The sequence below is a fragment of the Lissotriton vulgaris genome, chromosome 9 (assembly GCF_964263255.1).
Source record: "Lissotriton vulgaris chromosome 9, aLisVul1.2, whole genome shotgun sequence".
Lineage (NCBI taxonomy): Eukaryota > Metazoa > Chordata > Amphibia > Caudata > Salamandridae > Lissotriton > Lissotriton vulgaris.
Window position 1 is genome coordinate 827,235,498 of NC_141697.1, and position 16,831 is coordinate 827,252,328.

At 44.3% G+C, this 16,831-nt stretch overlaps 1 protein-coding gene across 3 annotated transcripts in view; it reads left to right on the forward strand.

Annotated features, from left to right (window-relative positions):
* LOC147692313 (endothelial PAS domain-containing protein 1-like) overlaps window positions 1–16,831 on the forward strand; it is a 595,714-nt gene that overhangs the window by 190,668 nt on the left and 388,215 nt on the right. For 2 of the 3 annotated variants that reach the window (XM_086938561.1, XM_086938562.1), the window contains exon 3: window positions 5,357–5,499. In XM_086938561.1, the coding sequence (XP_086794687.1) occupies window positions 5,357–5,499 (143 nt within the window). Of the gene's footprint in view, window positions 1–3,038; window positions 3,106–5,356; window positions 5,500–16,831 lie in introns of those variants that run through there. The other variant, XM_086938563.1, reaches the window with a different exon arrangement.

Sequence of the window (16,831 nt, forward strand, 5' to 3'; positions counted from 1 at the left end):
AATGTCAGCGGGGTCCAGGGGGTCGGTAGATGAGGGTTTCTTGGAGGGCGGTGGTGGGGCTGGCAAGTATCTTGAAGTGAAGGTGTTCCATCAGGTCTGTGGGCTCGTCGGGGAGTGTGCTCAGGTGGAGAGTGGATTTGTGGACAATGGCGATTCCTCCTCTCAGGCGGTTGGGGCGGTCCTTCCTGGAGATCTTGTATCCTTGGGGGATGGTGATGGCGATGTCCGGTCACGAGGAGGTGTTGGTCCATGTTTCAGTGAGGAACGGTACGTACGGGGTGGTGCTGTCGAGGAGGTCCCAGATTTCTGCGGCTTGTTTGTGGAGGGATCGGACGTTGAGGAGGATGCATTGCAGGGTCTTCGTTTTGGGTGTGCTATTGCGGGCGGGTTGCTCTGGGTCAGTGGTCTTGGCGGTGCCGCAGGTGTGCCAGCAGCGGTGACAGCTGAAGGGTCCGTGGGTGTTGGCCGGTGACGCTAGCTTGCAGTTATTGTTGCTGCCTGGTTTGTGGGCGTGGAGTGCTGCCGGGTCATAGCGTTGGCTGGTCTGGTTGCGGACGGGCGCAGACGGGATTGCCTTTGGCACTCCTCGAAAAATACTTTTGTTCCAAAGAATGACATCCAGAGGGCAGGGGACATCTGGGTTGCATTGCTATACCAATCACAAAGGTACAGTGGACAATATACTGTGACAAATGCTCCACCAGGAAAGGCTACTTCTCCAACTCCACTAAACATCTTATCGAAGAGGAAGTACTTAAACATTCCATACCTTCTACTTGAGTTGAGTTGAGCCATCTCTAGGCTCATCAACCATCTTCCACAGTTCCTAAAAATCAGTCAAGTAGAACGTTGTGCATAGATTCCTGCACTCAAATAGAGATGATGTCAGAATAAACTCTTCGAAGGGCTGTGTCAAACTTTATGAGCTCGATAAGTAGCCTGATGTGCCCAGGATTATCTAAGTCCTTTAGCACAGGTATTTCCTGATACCAGGCTAATTGATGGTAATATTTACTACCTTCTCTGAGTAGGTGTTAAATAATTGCGGGGGTGAAGAGGTTATCTAGTGGTGGGGAAGTTATGGGTCTTTGGGGGGAGCATGGTCTCCTTCCCCCGTGGTACCGGAAGAGGCCATCGGCTCTTGGCAGCCTCTGTTTGCAGCCTCTGTCCCTCCCACTCATGGTTTTACCCGGTGCAGATCCAACTTGGTAATTTCGGCCTCGAAACATCAGACCATTGCACCCTAGCCCACAGCGATATTCCCCCATGGAGGTATCACTCCTTGCACCTCATAACTCTTCTTGGTCCTAGACACAAAGAATTCTCACGCATCAGTGATACTCTTAGAGGTGGCAAATAAAAAGTAGCAATCCTGTACATCTGTTTTTTTAATTGGGATGTAGGAAGGAATTCCAACAACAAAATGCTATTTTGTACAAATGCATCTATTAATGTGAAGAGAGATGTGAACTTGGGCACCAATTGTAACACATTATTTTGATTTGTGTATATTGCATGTTTTATTTGAAGATGAGAAGAATACAGATATTGCAGATACCAGTCAAGACCGACATATCCTATATAAGGAGGCCAGAGGTTATGGGTCAGGCTTCGAAATGACTGGCCAACACTAATCCCATTGATAGTGCATCTGTGGGTATTAATGTACTCTTTTGGAATATTGCTGGCTTGCAAACTAAGGTTAATAACTCCATCTGTATAGACGTTATCCGCAGGTTTGACATCCTATGTTTTCAGGAGACCTGGCTGCTGGATGAAGTAAATATTGATGGGTATAAGACGCCAGCAATACGGTCAACCCATGGGAGACACAAATGAAGGATATGTGTTTATATCTCAAATCTGCTGGGGGTTTTAGGAATTGAAATGGTTAAATCAACATTATTTTATCAAATTGTTACTATCTACTTGAACTGTATTATAGCTGTGTCGGTAATCAATTTTTATAATAATACGGGGAAGGGACAATGGGGAGATATTTTAAAGTCACTCAGTGAGGAAATGGACAAAATAGGAACCTCAAAAGGTTTTGATATGATCACGGTTTGGGGAGGTGATTTTAATGTAAACGTTTGCTCTCAGGCTGGATCCGGGCAGTGTGGTTTAGTAAATTAAGAGAATGAACTTATGACACATTTTTTTCATACTGACAGGGGAGAGAAGTTGAATGATTTAATGGCCTGGCATGATTTGGGTTTTGCGAATCTGATGTGCTCTCCTCCGGTGGATTTTGATTAATAATTCATTGGTAGAGGTTGCGAATCTATAACTGATTTTATAATTGTTCCAAATTGCTATGCTACCTGGTTTGATAAATTTAAAACACATCCCAATGTGTTGAGTGACCACTTGCCCATAAGTATTAATATAATCCTCCCTAAACGAGGCGTTTATTCTAATAATAATGGTTTGGCATGGACCCAAAATATTGCTCTAGTCCGCCAAAATGGTTTCTCCCTGCGATGGGGTAGGAAACACCCAGAGGTGCTCAATAAATAGATCATTACTAAAGCATACGATTATATAGTAGTGTGTTTACAATAAAATACTGTTACTGATGACACTCTGAGGGAATTTGCTCAAATCACTACTGTGGTCCAAAATGTGCTTACATCACAGAGTAAGGGAGCCCCTACTGAGGAGAATGGTTGGTTTGACTCTAATTGTACCAATACGTATACAAGTTTGAAAAATGCTCTCCATAGAACTGTGAGATATCAGGGGGAAATTAGAGAAAGTAGGAGGGCATATAATCTTGAAAGAAAAGTATGAAAGAAAGTACTTAAAGATCAAGCTTGGGACACTCTTTATGAAGCGTCCCTATGTAAGGACTGCAACTCATTCTGGTTATTCTCGGTTCTTCTCGAATAACGAATTACGAATAACGATAGAGCAAATATTGAGGTTGCAATAGACGAAAAATCATGGATTGATTTCTTTTCAAATGTATACAGGTGTAAGGGGAAGGAAGAACATTTTTTGGATCCTGAACTTGACGATTGGGAAGGTTCTGTTTTTTTTTGCCTATAGAGATGCATATAACACATGAGGAGGTGTTAGCGGCTATCATCGCCAGTAAAGGAGGTAAGGCACCGGGACCAGACGGTGTCCCGATGGATTTATTTAAATCCATCCCTCATTATGGTCCTCCTTGTTAACTCGGGTTTTAGAAGCTTGTTGTGCAATGGGTTTTATCAGGTCTTGGTCATAATCAGTGATCATACCGATTTTTAAAACGGGGGATCAATACAACCCAGCCTCCCACCGACCAATATCTCTTTTAGATGCTTTGGTAAAGGTAGCAGGCAGGATTGTTCTGAACAGACTAGAAATATTGGCTGAGGATAATAATATTCTGAGTGCAGCCCAATGCGGTTTTAGACAGTGGCTGGGGACTAATGAGCATGTTTTAAATCTCAGTATTTTAATAGGGAAATATACACATGCTAAGGCGGGCAAGCATTATGTAGCCTTTGTCGACCTCACGGCTGCATTCAACTGTGTTATACACAATAGACTGTGGAGAATTCTTATGGATCTAAAAGTCGATCCAGCCCTGGTGCAATTTTTAAGACAACTATACTCGGGCCAGTGCAAAGGTGAGGTATGGGCTAAAGGGAGGATGTACGGCGTCATTCCATGTGGAGAGGGGGGTGAGACAAGGCTGCGTCCTGGCCCAGTTCCTCTTCTCTTTATATACTAACGCTTTAGAGGAGGAACTGGAGGCTGGGGAGAGAGACCCACCACGGATCCACAATAAGCCGATGGAATCTCTTCTCTATGCGGATGACGCGGTACTTATGTCCAGAACTCAGTTGGGTCTACAGAGAGCCCTTGCCACGTATATTAGCTTCATGGATAGCCGAGGCTTAAAACTTAATGTCAAAAAAAACATTTGTAATGACATGTGGGAAGGGGAGAAGCAAATGTAGAAGTTTGTCAGTCGGGAAAGACAGGATAGACTCAACTAGTATGTTTTCTTACTTGGGTGTTTTGTTTGAGCGTACCAGTTCTTGGGGAGCCGCGATTAAGAGCAGGAGTCTCCTTTTTAGGAGGTCAATAGCGGCAGTGATTAACTTTGCAAATAAAATGGGCAAAAGGCCCCCAGAGATTCTCCTCAAAATCTATCAGGCTAAGTGCATAAGTATCGCAATGTCCAGGGCAGGATTCTGGGATTTCCATTACGTCTCCCCAATTGAAATAGTTGAAAATACTTTTTTAAGATTTATTTTAGCTGTCCCACAGAGTACCACAGTTTTTAATTGAAAGTGAACTAGAGATTCCATATATTTCGGATATGATCAGAATGCAATCTCTATTGCTATGCATCGAGTTTGGCCATCTATTTGTACAGGATTGAATAGAGATATTATTAAGGATACAATGAAATTGGATCATGCATGTAGGATTAATTGGCAGAATTATATTAGAACATTTTTATTGGATATTAATCGTTAGGATTTTTATAATTCTTCTGAAACCATGAGTTCTATTTCAAGGAACGATTTTAAATTACTTTGCATGACACATCTAGAGTCCCTAAGAGCTGCACGGGAAATGAATAAACATGCAGTGATTCTGCATCAATTGACATTGGCAACCTATTGTATACAACCCTATCTGGTTTGGTGCATTGAAGGGCACACTAGATATGTCCTTAAAAGGTTTAGGTTTGATTGTTTTCACTGTTTGGTCAGTTTTCCCTCCATCAATGATTGTTCCAGAAATCAGTGTCCTTGCCCTTGTGATAATATCTCGAATCAATCAACTATTCATGTGATTCTCTTTTGCAAAATATATTCAAAAGAAAGAGTTAAATGGATTCTGCCATTTTTAAAACAAGGGGGTTGGAGGTAATGTCGACCTGCCTTTTTATATCTGCAATTATTGGAAAATGTCTATTGTGTGACAATTATGACTGGCTTTCTGAAAAGTATAATGAAAAAAAGGAAGAGTATTACTAGGTAATGGCTCTTTCTTTACAAATGCATAAAGTGTATTAACGGCCCTAAATGCTTAGGTTGACTGAGATAATATTAATTGATGGACATTTTCTTAAAGAGAAGTGGTTTCGATAATTTTGTATAATGCATCGTCAATTTTCATGAATGTTTTAATTGTGGCTTTTATGATTTTATTATGACTTGAAATCTAATAAAGTATATTCAGATTTTGAATTCGCATGTAGAAAGGAACTCCAACAGCAAAATGATATTTTGTACAAATGACATAGACACATTAAACATGTATCTATTAATGTGAAGAAAGATGTTAACTTTGGCACCAATTGTAACACTTTCTTTTGTGTTGTGTACATTGCATGTCTTATTTGAAGATGAGAAGAATACAGATATTGCAGATAACAATCAAGACCGACATATCCTGGATGCTCTGGAAGGCTTTCTCATGGTGGTTCATCAGACAGGAGAAATGCTCTTTCTTTCAGACAATGTCAACAAGCAACTGGGCATTGAGCAGGTAAGTCTACTGTGGGCCTGGCTTTCTATACCAGCAGCCACGTTTTGGGGTTATTTAAGCATATCTGTGCTGAAAAAAATGTTTTTTTTATTTTTATTGTTGCAGAAGGTTTATAACAGACGAGGTAGGCAGTTGGAGAAGATTCCTTTCTCTGTCTCCGCACAAGTTGTGAGTCATGAGGCTGACTTCCTGGATGACTGACATCGTAATCAGATGTATATGTCATGGCATATTAAGTCATTTCATGTTAACATTCCAAGGGGCGAGTTCCATAAAAACTTTGGAACCATCGGTGCGTCTTCCGGTACTTCTCAATATAGAAAAGCTGCGCTGATACTTTTACTGAGCATTTTTTTCATTAATGGTCTATTCATGAGCCTGGCAGGATAGATAGCCGATATGTCCTTTGTATGATTCAGGTGTTTGTAATATGAGGAAAGGAAAGCAGAGCAAAACAAAGGAAGGGAAAGAAAAGGAAATGAAATGAAATGCACAACAATTAACCTTGACATTAAATCCTTAAAAAAGCAAACAGACATAACATCAACAATCTTTACCACCCTTTCCCCATTGCAAATCAGCTGCAGCTTCCTACCCACCCTCTCTCAAACGAGGTAATAGGTTAGGCTGCGTTACCATTCATATCTCCCATCCCATTGGGTCTCTTAACTCACCCAAATGCATGACTAAGACCAATCCTGGTATAGGATGTTGATTACTCTTTTGGTATACAAACCAGTGTCCATCATGGGACTCGTTCCAAAAGATGAGCTGGCAATCCTCTTGTATCAATCCGGGGAAGCCCACCATTCAACGTTATTACTCCAAACTGACAGGTGGAACCTAGACACTCTAGTGTTGTTTTATACAGATGAATACAAACTAAAGATCAATCTATATATAAACTGACACATTGTTTCTGTGGTAATATTGCTATTTTTTATATCTTTTCATTCTCCCATAACGTTTTCGATATACAATTAATAATCAAATAGATAACATAAGTGCAGGAGACTCGGTGCTCAAGTGTGACAAACATATATCAAAAAACTGTGCACATAAGAAGCAATATATACAGATTCACCGGTCAGTGTATTTACAAGGGGATTACTTGTGTATATCCTATTCCTACAATCATTGCTCAAAATGACCAGATGAAAACCTATGTTGACGTTTCGACTCCTGTTAAATCACGGAATCTCTTCAGGACAATCGTCATCTGACTTATTACCTGCAGAAAATTCAAAACAAGGGGAAACAGAAACCAAAACCCATCATGTTATGTTATGTTATGTTAAGCATTTTGTAAAGCGCAACAGCTGCCCTGGCAACGGGGCGTCCCGGCGCTAGAACCAACATAACCAACTGGGAGAAGAAGCAGGAGGAGATCTACAGGGGGGGGGAAAAGATGAGTTTTAATAGCTTTGCGGAAAGCCAATAGGTTGTTCATGCTGCGGATATGGAAGGGGAGGGAGTTCCATAACTTAGCCCCTAACAGTCTGAACGAGCGCCCTCCTACACGACAGGATTTCGTGTAGGGGACCAGGACTAAGTGTTGCCCTTTGGAGCGAAGGTTGCGTTGGGGGTTGTAGGGCGTTAGCAGCGGGCGAAGGAGCTCAGGTCCCTCATTGCGCAGAATCTTAAAGGCAAAGATGAGGGCCTTGAATTGGATACGGGCTTCCACAGGCAGCCAGTGCAGTCTGTGGATGGTAGCTCTCGCGGAGCACCTTCTCGGCAGGCCTACTATAGCCCTGGCGGCGGAATTCTGAATCCGTTGGAATCTCTTGATTTCCGCTTTGTTGGCTCCTAACAGCAGGACACTAGCGTAGTCCAGCCTGGCCAGAATGGTCGATTGTACAATAAGTTGCCTCGTTTTGGAATCAAAGAAGCCTAAGATGGGATTAAGGCTTCTCAGTAATCCAATACAAGTCGCGGCAACTTTTTTAGTGTGAGCCTGAAAATTAAGTGTAGAGTCCAGCCAGACTCCTAAGTTTTTTGCCAGATTTTTAGGAGGAGGGGCTGGGCCCAGTGAGCAGGGCCACCAATGGTTGCTCCAGCTGTTGGAGTTTTTGCCCGTGAGCAGCACCTCCGTTTTACCTCCATTGAGTTGGAGGCAGTTCGCTGTCATCCAATTGGCGACGGCGGTCAGTCCATCCCTGAATCTAGTGGCATCAGGGGAGGGAGCCTCGTTAAGGCTGATGACCAACTGGGTGTCGTCGGCGTACGACACCATTGTAAGGTCCCATTTTTTGGCAACTTCCGCCAGAGGTTGCATGTACAAATTAAAAAGGGATGGACTGAGGGCAGAGCCCTGTGGAACTCCCTGTCCTATTTCTTGGGGTTTAGAAATGAAGGGGGGGCCGATACCTGGAAGGATCTGTTCGTGAGAAATGAACGGAACCATTCTAGTGCTGAATCAATGATCCCGATGTTTTCCAATCGTTTTAGTAAAATAGCATGGGAGACCGTATCAAAGGCCGCGCTGAGATCGAGCAAAATCAGCGCAGCACTTTTACCGGTGTCCATGATTTCTCGCAGGTGTTCTGTGGAGGTAAGGAGAGCGGACTCCGTGCTGTGGGCCGGCCTGAACCCGTGTTGGGAGGGATCCAGGATGTTATTTTTTGCCATGTGGTCGTTCAGCACTTTGTTCGCGTGGGCCTCCGCTCAGTCAGTCAAAGTTCACTAAATGTTTCCTGTCTAGATGCTTGACGACTAACCAGGTGATATCCATACACTGGCCAGGGAACCGTCATGTTTGGGGACTTGTTTGAGTACCTTAATTCGATCTTTCCTGTAATGTACTTGCATGCGGTCAAATATCACCCAGAAACAATTATATATGGTTGTATTTTCACAATGGGCCAATTCCACAACTCAATGTGATGTATGGGGCATCACCAATGTAACATGCACCTCAAAATTGTGGTTTGGAGGTGTGGTATGAAAGTGCTACTGGCCTGGGCAAGCATTGTGATTAACTGTGTGTCTGTTCGAATGCCATACCTCTATAAGATGACGTCTACAAGATTACATCAGGCAGATTGCTCCTCTGGGCCATCCAGGTACCATCTACATAGTCCCAATGTAACCGTGGAATTACCAAGTACAACATTTACTCATGCAGTGCTATGTACAAGGATCAGTGTATATACAGGATTACTGTATGCAATCTCAGTGTTCATGTGTCATTAGTATCCAGTCAATGGCGCTCTAACTAACTTACGTGGGGCAAATGCTGATAGACCAATGGTATCTACATGACCAGCCGGTACAGTAACCACCTCCTTAAATTCAACTCACATAAACGGTGTGCCCCATGGTACATAAATCCGCCCGGGTTATGCCTGTGCAGTGCATTTTAGTCAGATAAGCCCCTTGTGACATGCATTAAAAATATGTGTTATGTAGAACAAATTTACTAGTATGTACCAAGTCCTTACTATGTGGAAACCAGTTGGAATAGTAGATACCGGACTGGATTACTCTTTTGGAGCATGTCAATTCTAGGCAAATTTAAGCTAGAGAAGAAACTACTAATCTCCACATTTTCTGAAGAAGTGAATTTCTGTTGTGTGTACTATTGGCCAGCTTTCCTACCCACAATTATTACAAAACTCTCCACAGCCATGTGACTGTGGATGGGACATTCGGCACCCTCTACCATGCTAAAAAGTCTTGTTTCACTGCAAGTTGTAGATAGGAAATTGTTTTGCTTGAGGTTGAGTGTAATGGGTAAGAAGCATCCGAAGGACAGAGCAAAACTATCACCTCCAGACACTGTGTCAATCTATGGCCTGTAGCCAGTCGTATATTACCTAGACTGTCTTAATCAAGTTGTTCTTTTGAGTGTAGTGGACAGGAAACTATGTTACAACCATGACGAATATCCTGTCTACCATTTGCAAGTGTGTCAGAGCCTATTTTACTTCTGATATGGCAGACAAGAGCAGCTGTTGTCCTTGAGCACGAAATTGCACTCACAGAAAAAAGGCTGTCTCTAGAGCTACTGGCGAAGAGATCCTCTTTGAGTAAAATCATGGCAGCAGTTTTCCCAAAGACGATGCTGTTAGACAGTGAATCTAGTTTGAGCCCTAGCTTGGCGAAGGTTGGGGACGATATTTCTAACAACTGTTCCTCCTTAGATTCCACCTCAGATAGTATTTCCATTTTAGGGAACAGACCTACTGTACCTAATCCCACCGTCATGTCCATTCCACCACAAGTAGTTACACCATTGGCACCACCAACAGGAAAGGGAAATACATCCCAGTGACTGCTGGTAAAAGAAAGCGTGGGGGAAGGCCTCAAAAGGGGAGATGTGCTAAAGTTTCAAAATATACTACCCAGTCACATCTTATTTCGCCCGGAGTAGAGCACCCAACACCCGCAAACGATTCTAGATGTAGGACCCATAAGTCAACACCATTCAAATCTGTAGAAGTCGATCTCCCTATAGGAATACTGGAAACCCTGGAACAATTATTGAAATCATTATTGCTTCCACTACTCGAGAGAGTCAAACAACTCAGCGAGAACATTGGGAGGTTGGAAAGAATAGTCCTAGCTAACACGGCTATCTTGGAAAAAGCCGTAGAATCCCCCTCGGGTCCCAGGGCCCCTCTGCCCCCAGGCGTGGTTATACCTCCTAATAACACAACGACCGGTATACCCACTCCCACTCCACCTAGTCAACTTGCTCAACACCACCATATAGCAATCCTCAAAGGCAGAGAAATCTCCCCTGCCTCTGTTCCCCCGAGGGAGGAAGCCGTACCCCCTGCAAGAGTAGGCAGGAGGAAGTCGGTTACCACAGCCTGTAGCAGAGATCACAATAGCAAGAACAAGTCCCCTGGGATAGAGGGACTACCATCAAAGCCCTGATGTATCAACCTACCCCCAGAGTCAGCTCCCTATACGGTAATTATGACAGGAGTCCCTGAGCTTAAACAAGACCGGCTAGAGTCCCATAGTGAGCTCAAGAATAAGGTCACCTTTTGGTTAAATGAAAACAGGTCTCTCCCTCCCTACATAAGCGCAGAAATTTTGCTCTGTAGAAGGGTGGATTGGTTGGGCACCAGACCAAAGGATTTGGAGGGTGATTGCATAATTATAAACTTCAGGGACCCTAGAGTGGTTAGGCACATCTGTTACCACCCTAGAAATCTGGGTGTTAGAGGAATTCTTACTCTCGATTGGCACTACTTTCACCCCAAATCTTTCTGTGGTGAGCATTATGTACAGAGTGAGGGTTGGGAAACGATCCCCGAACGCCCTCATGGTCCATCCAGACAGATGTCCCACATCCCCCTGTGTAACCGATTTGAGCTATTGAGTAATCTGGAGGGGATGGCCTGACTGGCCTATAGCCATGAACACATATAGGGGGAAAGGGGGAAAGGTTGTACTGCCGTGGAGGAGAACTTAAATAGTAGCAGCCTAATGGAGGGGAAATTGTGCGTAGGGAAAGAGTGTCCTAACACTGCCCCGCCACTACATGGCGAAGTGTGGCTCAGGGGTTAGAGGCGGCAGACCCGGAAGCTGAGATCGGTCCTGGACCAGGGTTCAATTCCCCGCCTTGGCGGGTCTTGGGCTAAAAATTCCACGGACTCGATAATTCTCCCTCCGGTGCCTTCTCGACTCACGGGTTCACACTCTGCGACTCTGGGCAATAGCTTGCTTAATCTCCACAACGGCCCCTCGCGGCGGGATGCCTGACTTTCACCTTGTGGATACCCGCTGGGGCTATCACACAGGGGAATATCAGGATGGGTTCCCTAAGCAAGCGCCGGGACACCCACTGCGGGTAGCTGTGCGCTATATAAGCTCAACTACATTTACATTTACATTTACATCCTGTGTTGAAATTAAGACTGGGACCTAAATCCAGCTCTTTTCCTTCAGTGAGCGCTCTGGGCACGAACCCATTTTGCTCTTTGCCTTTGAATCCCGTTATACTTCTACCGGCCGGGGAGGACCCCCTGGAATTGGGAGAGTGTACACTCAAGAAACCCAGTTCTTGCGAGTATGGGTGTCTTAATTATGGTAACATGGACGACTTGAATAGTCAACCTGCTACGTCTCTGCCCCAAGAGCTTGTCGACAGGGATACCCACTTGCTCACTGTGGTTTCATGGAGCATAGCAGGGTTAAGGAGTAAAGTCCCCATAGCCAAATGATCTGCCTTGGTGGAGAACTACGACATTCTAGCCTTTCAGGAGACGTGGGCAGTGGATCCCGTGTACCTACCTGGTTATCTTAACTTCCACAAAGCAGCAGTTAGAGGGGCAAAGGGCAGACCCTCAGGTGGCCTTAGCATGTGGGTGAGGCAAAGTATTAATTGCAGACCCACCGAAATAGTCATTGACAGTTTGGATCTCTTAGCTATTCTGTTGCATTTCCAGGATTGTCCTGATATCCTCATTGTCAACGTATACAATAGAGGCCAACCCGGCGGGTGTGGTACCGAGACCTTCCTAAAATTGGATGGGTTCCTGGATTCAGTTAGCCCCAATGTAAATGTAATATTAGTTGGGGACCTAAATTGCTCTTTTGAGCCTCTGAGTGTAGACTGGGAAACTCTGCAGACAGAAGTGGATGTGCAATGGAACATCCCCATTCTTGATCTTACACCCATCAAGAAATGGATCAAATCGTCCCTTCAGGGGATGGGCCTCTGTTTAGAGCACGGTTACAGGGCGGCTAATGGACGGACTGTCTCCGATAAAACTGTCAGGAACACCTTTGATAACGGCCTACGTAAAAGCCGAATAGACTACGCCCTCCTAAAAGTTGAATTCCGGTCAACTCTAAGGGATATGGAGATTTTGGACCGCCCAGAAAGTGACCCCAACCCGCTTGTAGTCAGCCTGCAGTTAAACAGTGTCCCAGGATGTGAACTTCATACAGAGTTAGTCACTGCTGATGCCCTACTTACTAACAACTTACGTAGGGAGCGCTGGGCAAGGGACGCTGTTGACCCAGGGGCTTTAGCGGAGATTGGTACGGAAGTTACACGGGCCCTGGAAGTTTTGCGCTCTCTCCAACCCAGGAAGATATTAATAGAGAGATCACAAAACTCCATGGAGATTTATTCTCTTGCCTTAAAACATACTTTTCCAAACCCTCGAACCCAAATAACAAAACCGCTCAACCAAAGCGCAAACATTGGTACAACAAACTGTGCCGGGATTCCTATGGAGAAGTGTGGCACAATGATTAGAGCAACCTTTTTGTTTTAAAAACCCCTCACTCACCAACCTAGTGGTGACTTGCTTCATCATCGGGGTCCACCCTGGTGACCTAGCGTCACCAGGATGTGCTTCAACACCTGTGTTACAGTGGAGCAGGTTGTGACGCTAGGTCACCAGGGTGGACCCCGATGATGAAGCAAGTCACCACTAGGTTGGTGAGTGAGGGGTTTTTAAAACAAAAAGGTTGATTCTTTCCTTTTTTGCCAAAAAGTTCACCCTCCGAAAGTTTTTTCCTAAACTCTACGTTGGGGATACTCCTCTCTTTGTTTTCATAAATATTTCTATCAGGGGAATAGGAGTTATCTCTTTTTTCACTTCCAAGTGATAACATCCCTTGCTCTCTCCTTTGATCTCAAAAACAATGATTAGAGCGGCAGACCCTGATGCAGAGGTCTAGCCTTGGACCAGGGTTCAATTCCCTGCCTCGGTGGGTCTTGGGCTCAAAAATTCCACGGACCTGATCATTCTCGCCTCAGTGCCTATTCCAATCATGGAGTCCCACTCTGCAACTCAGGGCAATAGCTTGCTTAATCTCCACAACGGCACCCACAATGCTAAGGATGCCTGGCCTCCACCTTGGGGGTGCCCAGGAGTGGACGCCTCACAGGGAAAGCAGGATGGGTTCCACAGCGGTATTCGTACAAGCGCCTTGAGACCCTTGCGGGTGAGTAGTGCGCTATACAAGTATCAAATTACATTACATTACATGGTAAACTGGCCTCTGCAATTAAATTCAGGAACATGGTCGATATCAGACTAGCTCGGTTTAACTACCGTAAAGCTAAAAAGCGAGCTAAACAAGAATGGGATAGTGACCACTGGCTGGACCTCCTTGTTGCTAGCAAACAAAAAAACCTGACCAAGTTCTGGCATATTGGTAAAGGGGGCAATTCCTCCAACTCTCAGGTTCCCATAAACTATGTACCAGCGGAGACTTGGGTCGAGCACTTTGAGTCCCAGCTTTGTAGCACTCATTTGGAAATCGAAAGCTCCCCTTTAGATTTCTGCCCTACGGCTAACACGCACGACCTTGTATTTGACTGTAGAGAAGTCGAGGAGGCTTTGAGTAAGATCCCCAGTGGCTCCAGGTATTGACTGCATCCCGGCGGACCTCTTCAAATACGATCCAAACAACTGGGTGCCTTACATTGTTTTTTGGGCCACCGCCATGCCAGGGGGACCGCAATCCCAGACACATGGAGAGGAGCCAAGATACTGCCAATATATAAGAAGGGTGGTCGATCAAGCCCGGGGAATTATCACCCAATCAGTTTAATCAACTGTATTAAAAAAAACTGTGGCAAGGATGGTCCTGGCACGAATACAGAGTTGGATAGAGTTGGAGGATATTCTGTCACCCCTACAGGCCGGGTTTAGATCCTGTATCAGCACCATCGAGCAGGTCCTTAGGTTCCAGCTGATATATTGGAAAACAGTCAGCCTAGGTGGAGGCACTTTGTTTGCTGCCTTCGTTGACCTTAGGTCAGCATTTGACCTAGTTCCCAGGGCCAAACTGTGGGGGGTCTTAGATAGCCTGGGGATGCCTCCGGACCTTCTAAATGTTATAGTTAGGCTCCACGAGTCAAACTACGCCCAAGTTCGATGGGGAAAACAAGGGCAGGTGACTAACAGATTTGCAGTATTACGGGGTGTAAGACAAGGATGCGTCTGAGCACCTACCCTTTTTTTGTTATTTATTAACAGGGTAGTGCAGTATTTTTCTACTTTTCCGACAGACGCTCCTTCATTGGGTGGCTCGAAGTATCCGTTACTAATGTTTGCGGATGACACCCTTCTTCTCTCGCAGACACAGAGGGGCCTGCAAGCTCCCTTGGATAGGTTTGATGTTTTTTGCCAAGACCATGACCTTCAGGTTAACGTCACCAAAACCAGGTTTATGGTCCTTAGTAAGGGGAGACCTGTGGTAGGCCATGTTACACTGAATAACACCAAGCTTGAACAGACAAATGTAATGACCTACCTTGGGATAGTTTTAGAGAGCACGATGAGCTGGAAGCCCCAAATTGACACTCTATCCCTTAAGTTTTCCCAGCTCACAGGGTGCTTGGTTAAAGAACAGAGAACGTCCCAGACCAAAAGGATTGGCCCCGCGCAAAAGATTTATAACTCCAGGATAGGTTCAGCATCTTGTATGGTGCGGACCTATGGGGTTTAGGGGACCTATCCTCTCTGGTCAAAATACAAAATAATTTTTTTAGGACTCTCACAGGTCTTCCCTGTTCTAGTCCCACTGGTCCACTATTAATGGATTTAGGCTGTCATTCTATTGATGACATTGCACGATTCAAACCAGTGGCCCTATGGAGGAGGATCTGGACCACCCCTGAATTAGCCCTCTACGCAAAGGCAATACTCAACGTTAGATCCATTTTGGGTTCGGGAAACATACCATGGTTTAAGCAAATTAGGTTGCTCCTGGAGTCTATGGGCCTGGGTAATCTGTGGTCTTATCCCGCTAATAATCCCTTCCCCCCAAAAAAACTATATAAAAGCTTATACTGGTCCTTGATAGGCCAGAATCGCTTTAAAGAATCGTCAGCTACCTCACTTACTGGTATGTTCTTGGAGTTTAAAAGTGAACCTTCGCTAGAAGAATACTGGGACATTATTACCAAGTCCAGCGACAGAAAACCCTATCACCAGTTAAGGGTAGGTTCCCTACCCATCCGAACTTTTACTAAACACTGGAAGGGACAGGTGACCGAATTCTGTCGCTGGTGTACTGACCGTAGGGAATCCATTGGACATGTATTCTTTGAATGTCTGGCTTATGAAGCCCCACGTGTTAAATGGCTAAAACCCATTTGTAGATATTTGGGCACAAGGGTGGGGTCAGTAGCTTTAAGGATCCTGAGATACGACACAAGCGAACCGATAGTAATTGCTGTGGCAAAATGTCTAGGTTTGGTGTGGATCATTCGGGCCAGACCGTAGTTGTGTAGATATTCTATTCAGTTTTATTTTTATTGTTACTATTGTATTTTTACTGTATTTTTACTATGTTTTTACCGTTTTAATCTCAATTTTTAAAGCTAGTGCTTTTTATTGTTCACAAACTCGTATTTTTAACCTATCCAAATTAATTAATGTACTCCTTTCCCTGTGGATGTATTTTTATATGTACAAAGTCTTTTATGATGAAATCATCGAAATAAAGACAACTGAAAAAAAAACATGAGAAATACTGCCTTTCAGCAGGAAATGGTATAGTCCAAAGCTCTGTTTTTATTATAAAATGGGCCTGAAAAAACAAGATTTGAAAAAAATATTATTGACTATGGGTGCTCGTGAAAGACAATTTCTACTGAGTAGAATTTAGAGAAGGCTAAAGTGATTCTGGTATTTTACTGACCTCTGCTGGTCGTTTTCCTTCATGAAAGTTACATAGCGGCAGTTGCCAGGAAAAAAAAGTCCCTAAGCGGAAGCAGACAAGTCCTAGGGCTGATCTCCAGAGCCCAAAAAGTACATACACATATAAGTATATACTAAAGTATATGCAAGGGGGTTTGAATAGAGTATATTGCAAATTGTTTAAACAATCATTTTGACTTTGTGGGAAAGGAAAAGTGAGCTCACAAATACTTTTGCCCACATACAGTTTCGATAGAGAAAAGTAGATAACAGTACAGAAAAAAACAGCTGAACAAAATGACAGCAAATTTGACAGAAAGATAGATATTTATCCACAAAGCTTACTTTTCGGGATTTGTTGCCGCAGGACTACCACAGGAGTCCCGCAGGACATCAGCAGGGAAAAAGATCCCCCAGAAAATTCTGTTTGGCTGCTCCCAAGGGAGTCTGATGTGACTGACTGGCAGCAACATGAAGAATAATGTTGTGGCTGCAATCACAGAATTTGGGGACTCAACATTTTTTTTTTTTTTAAAGATACTAGAGTGAAGGGTAGGGATACCCTGCCCTCCTAGCCCTTAGAGGTGGTCAAAGAGGGCTCCACTCTGAGGCCAAAGAGCAAAAGAAATGATTTTGTTCGTCATGGTACCATGGGATTCTGGCAGGTGCCAGTGTAGCCCCTCGGTGGTCCTGTGGGATTCAAAAAAGCC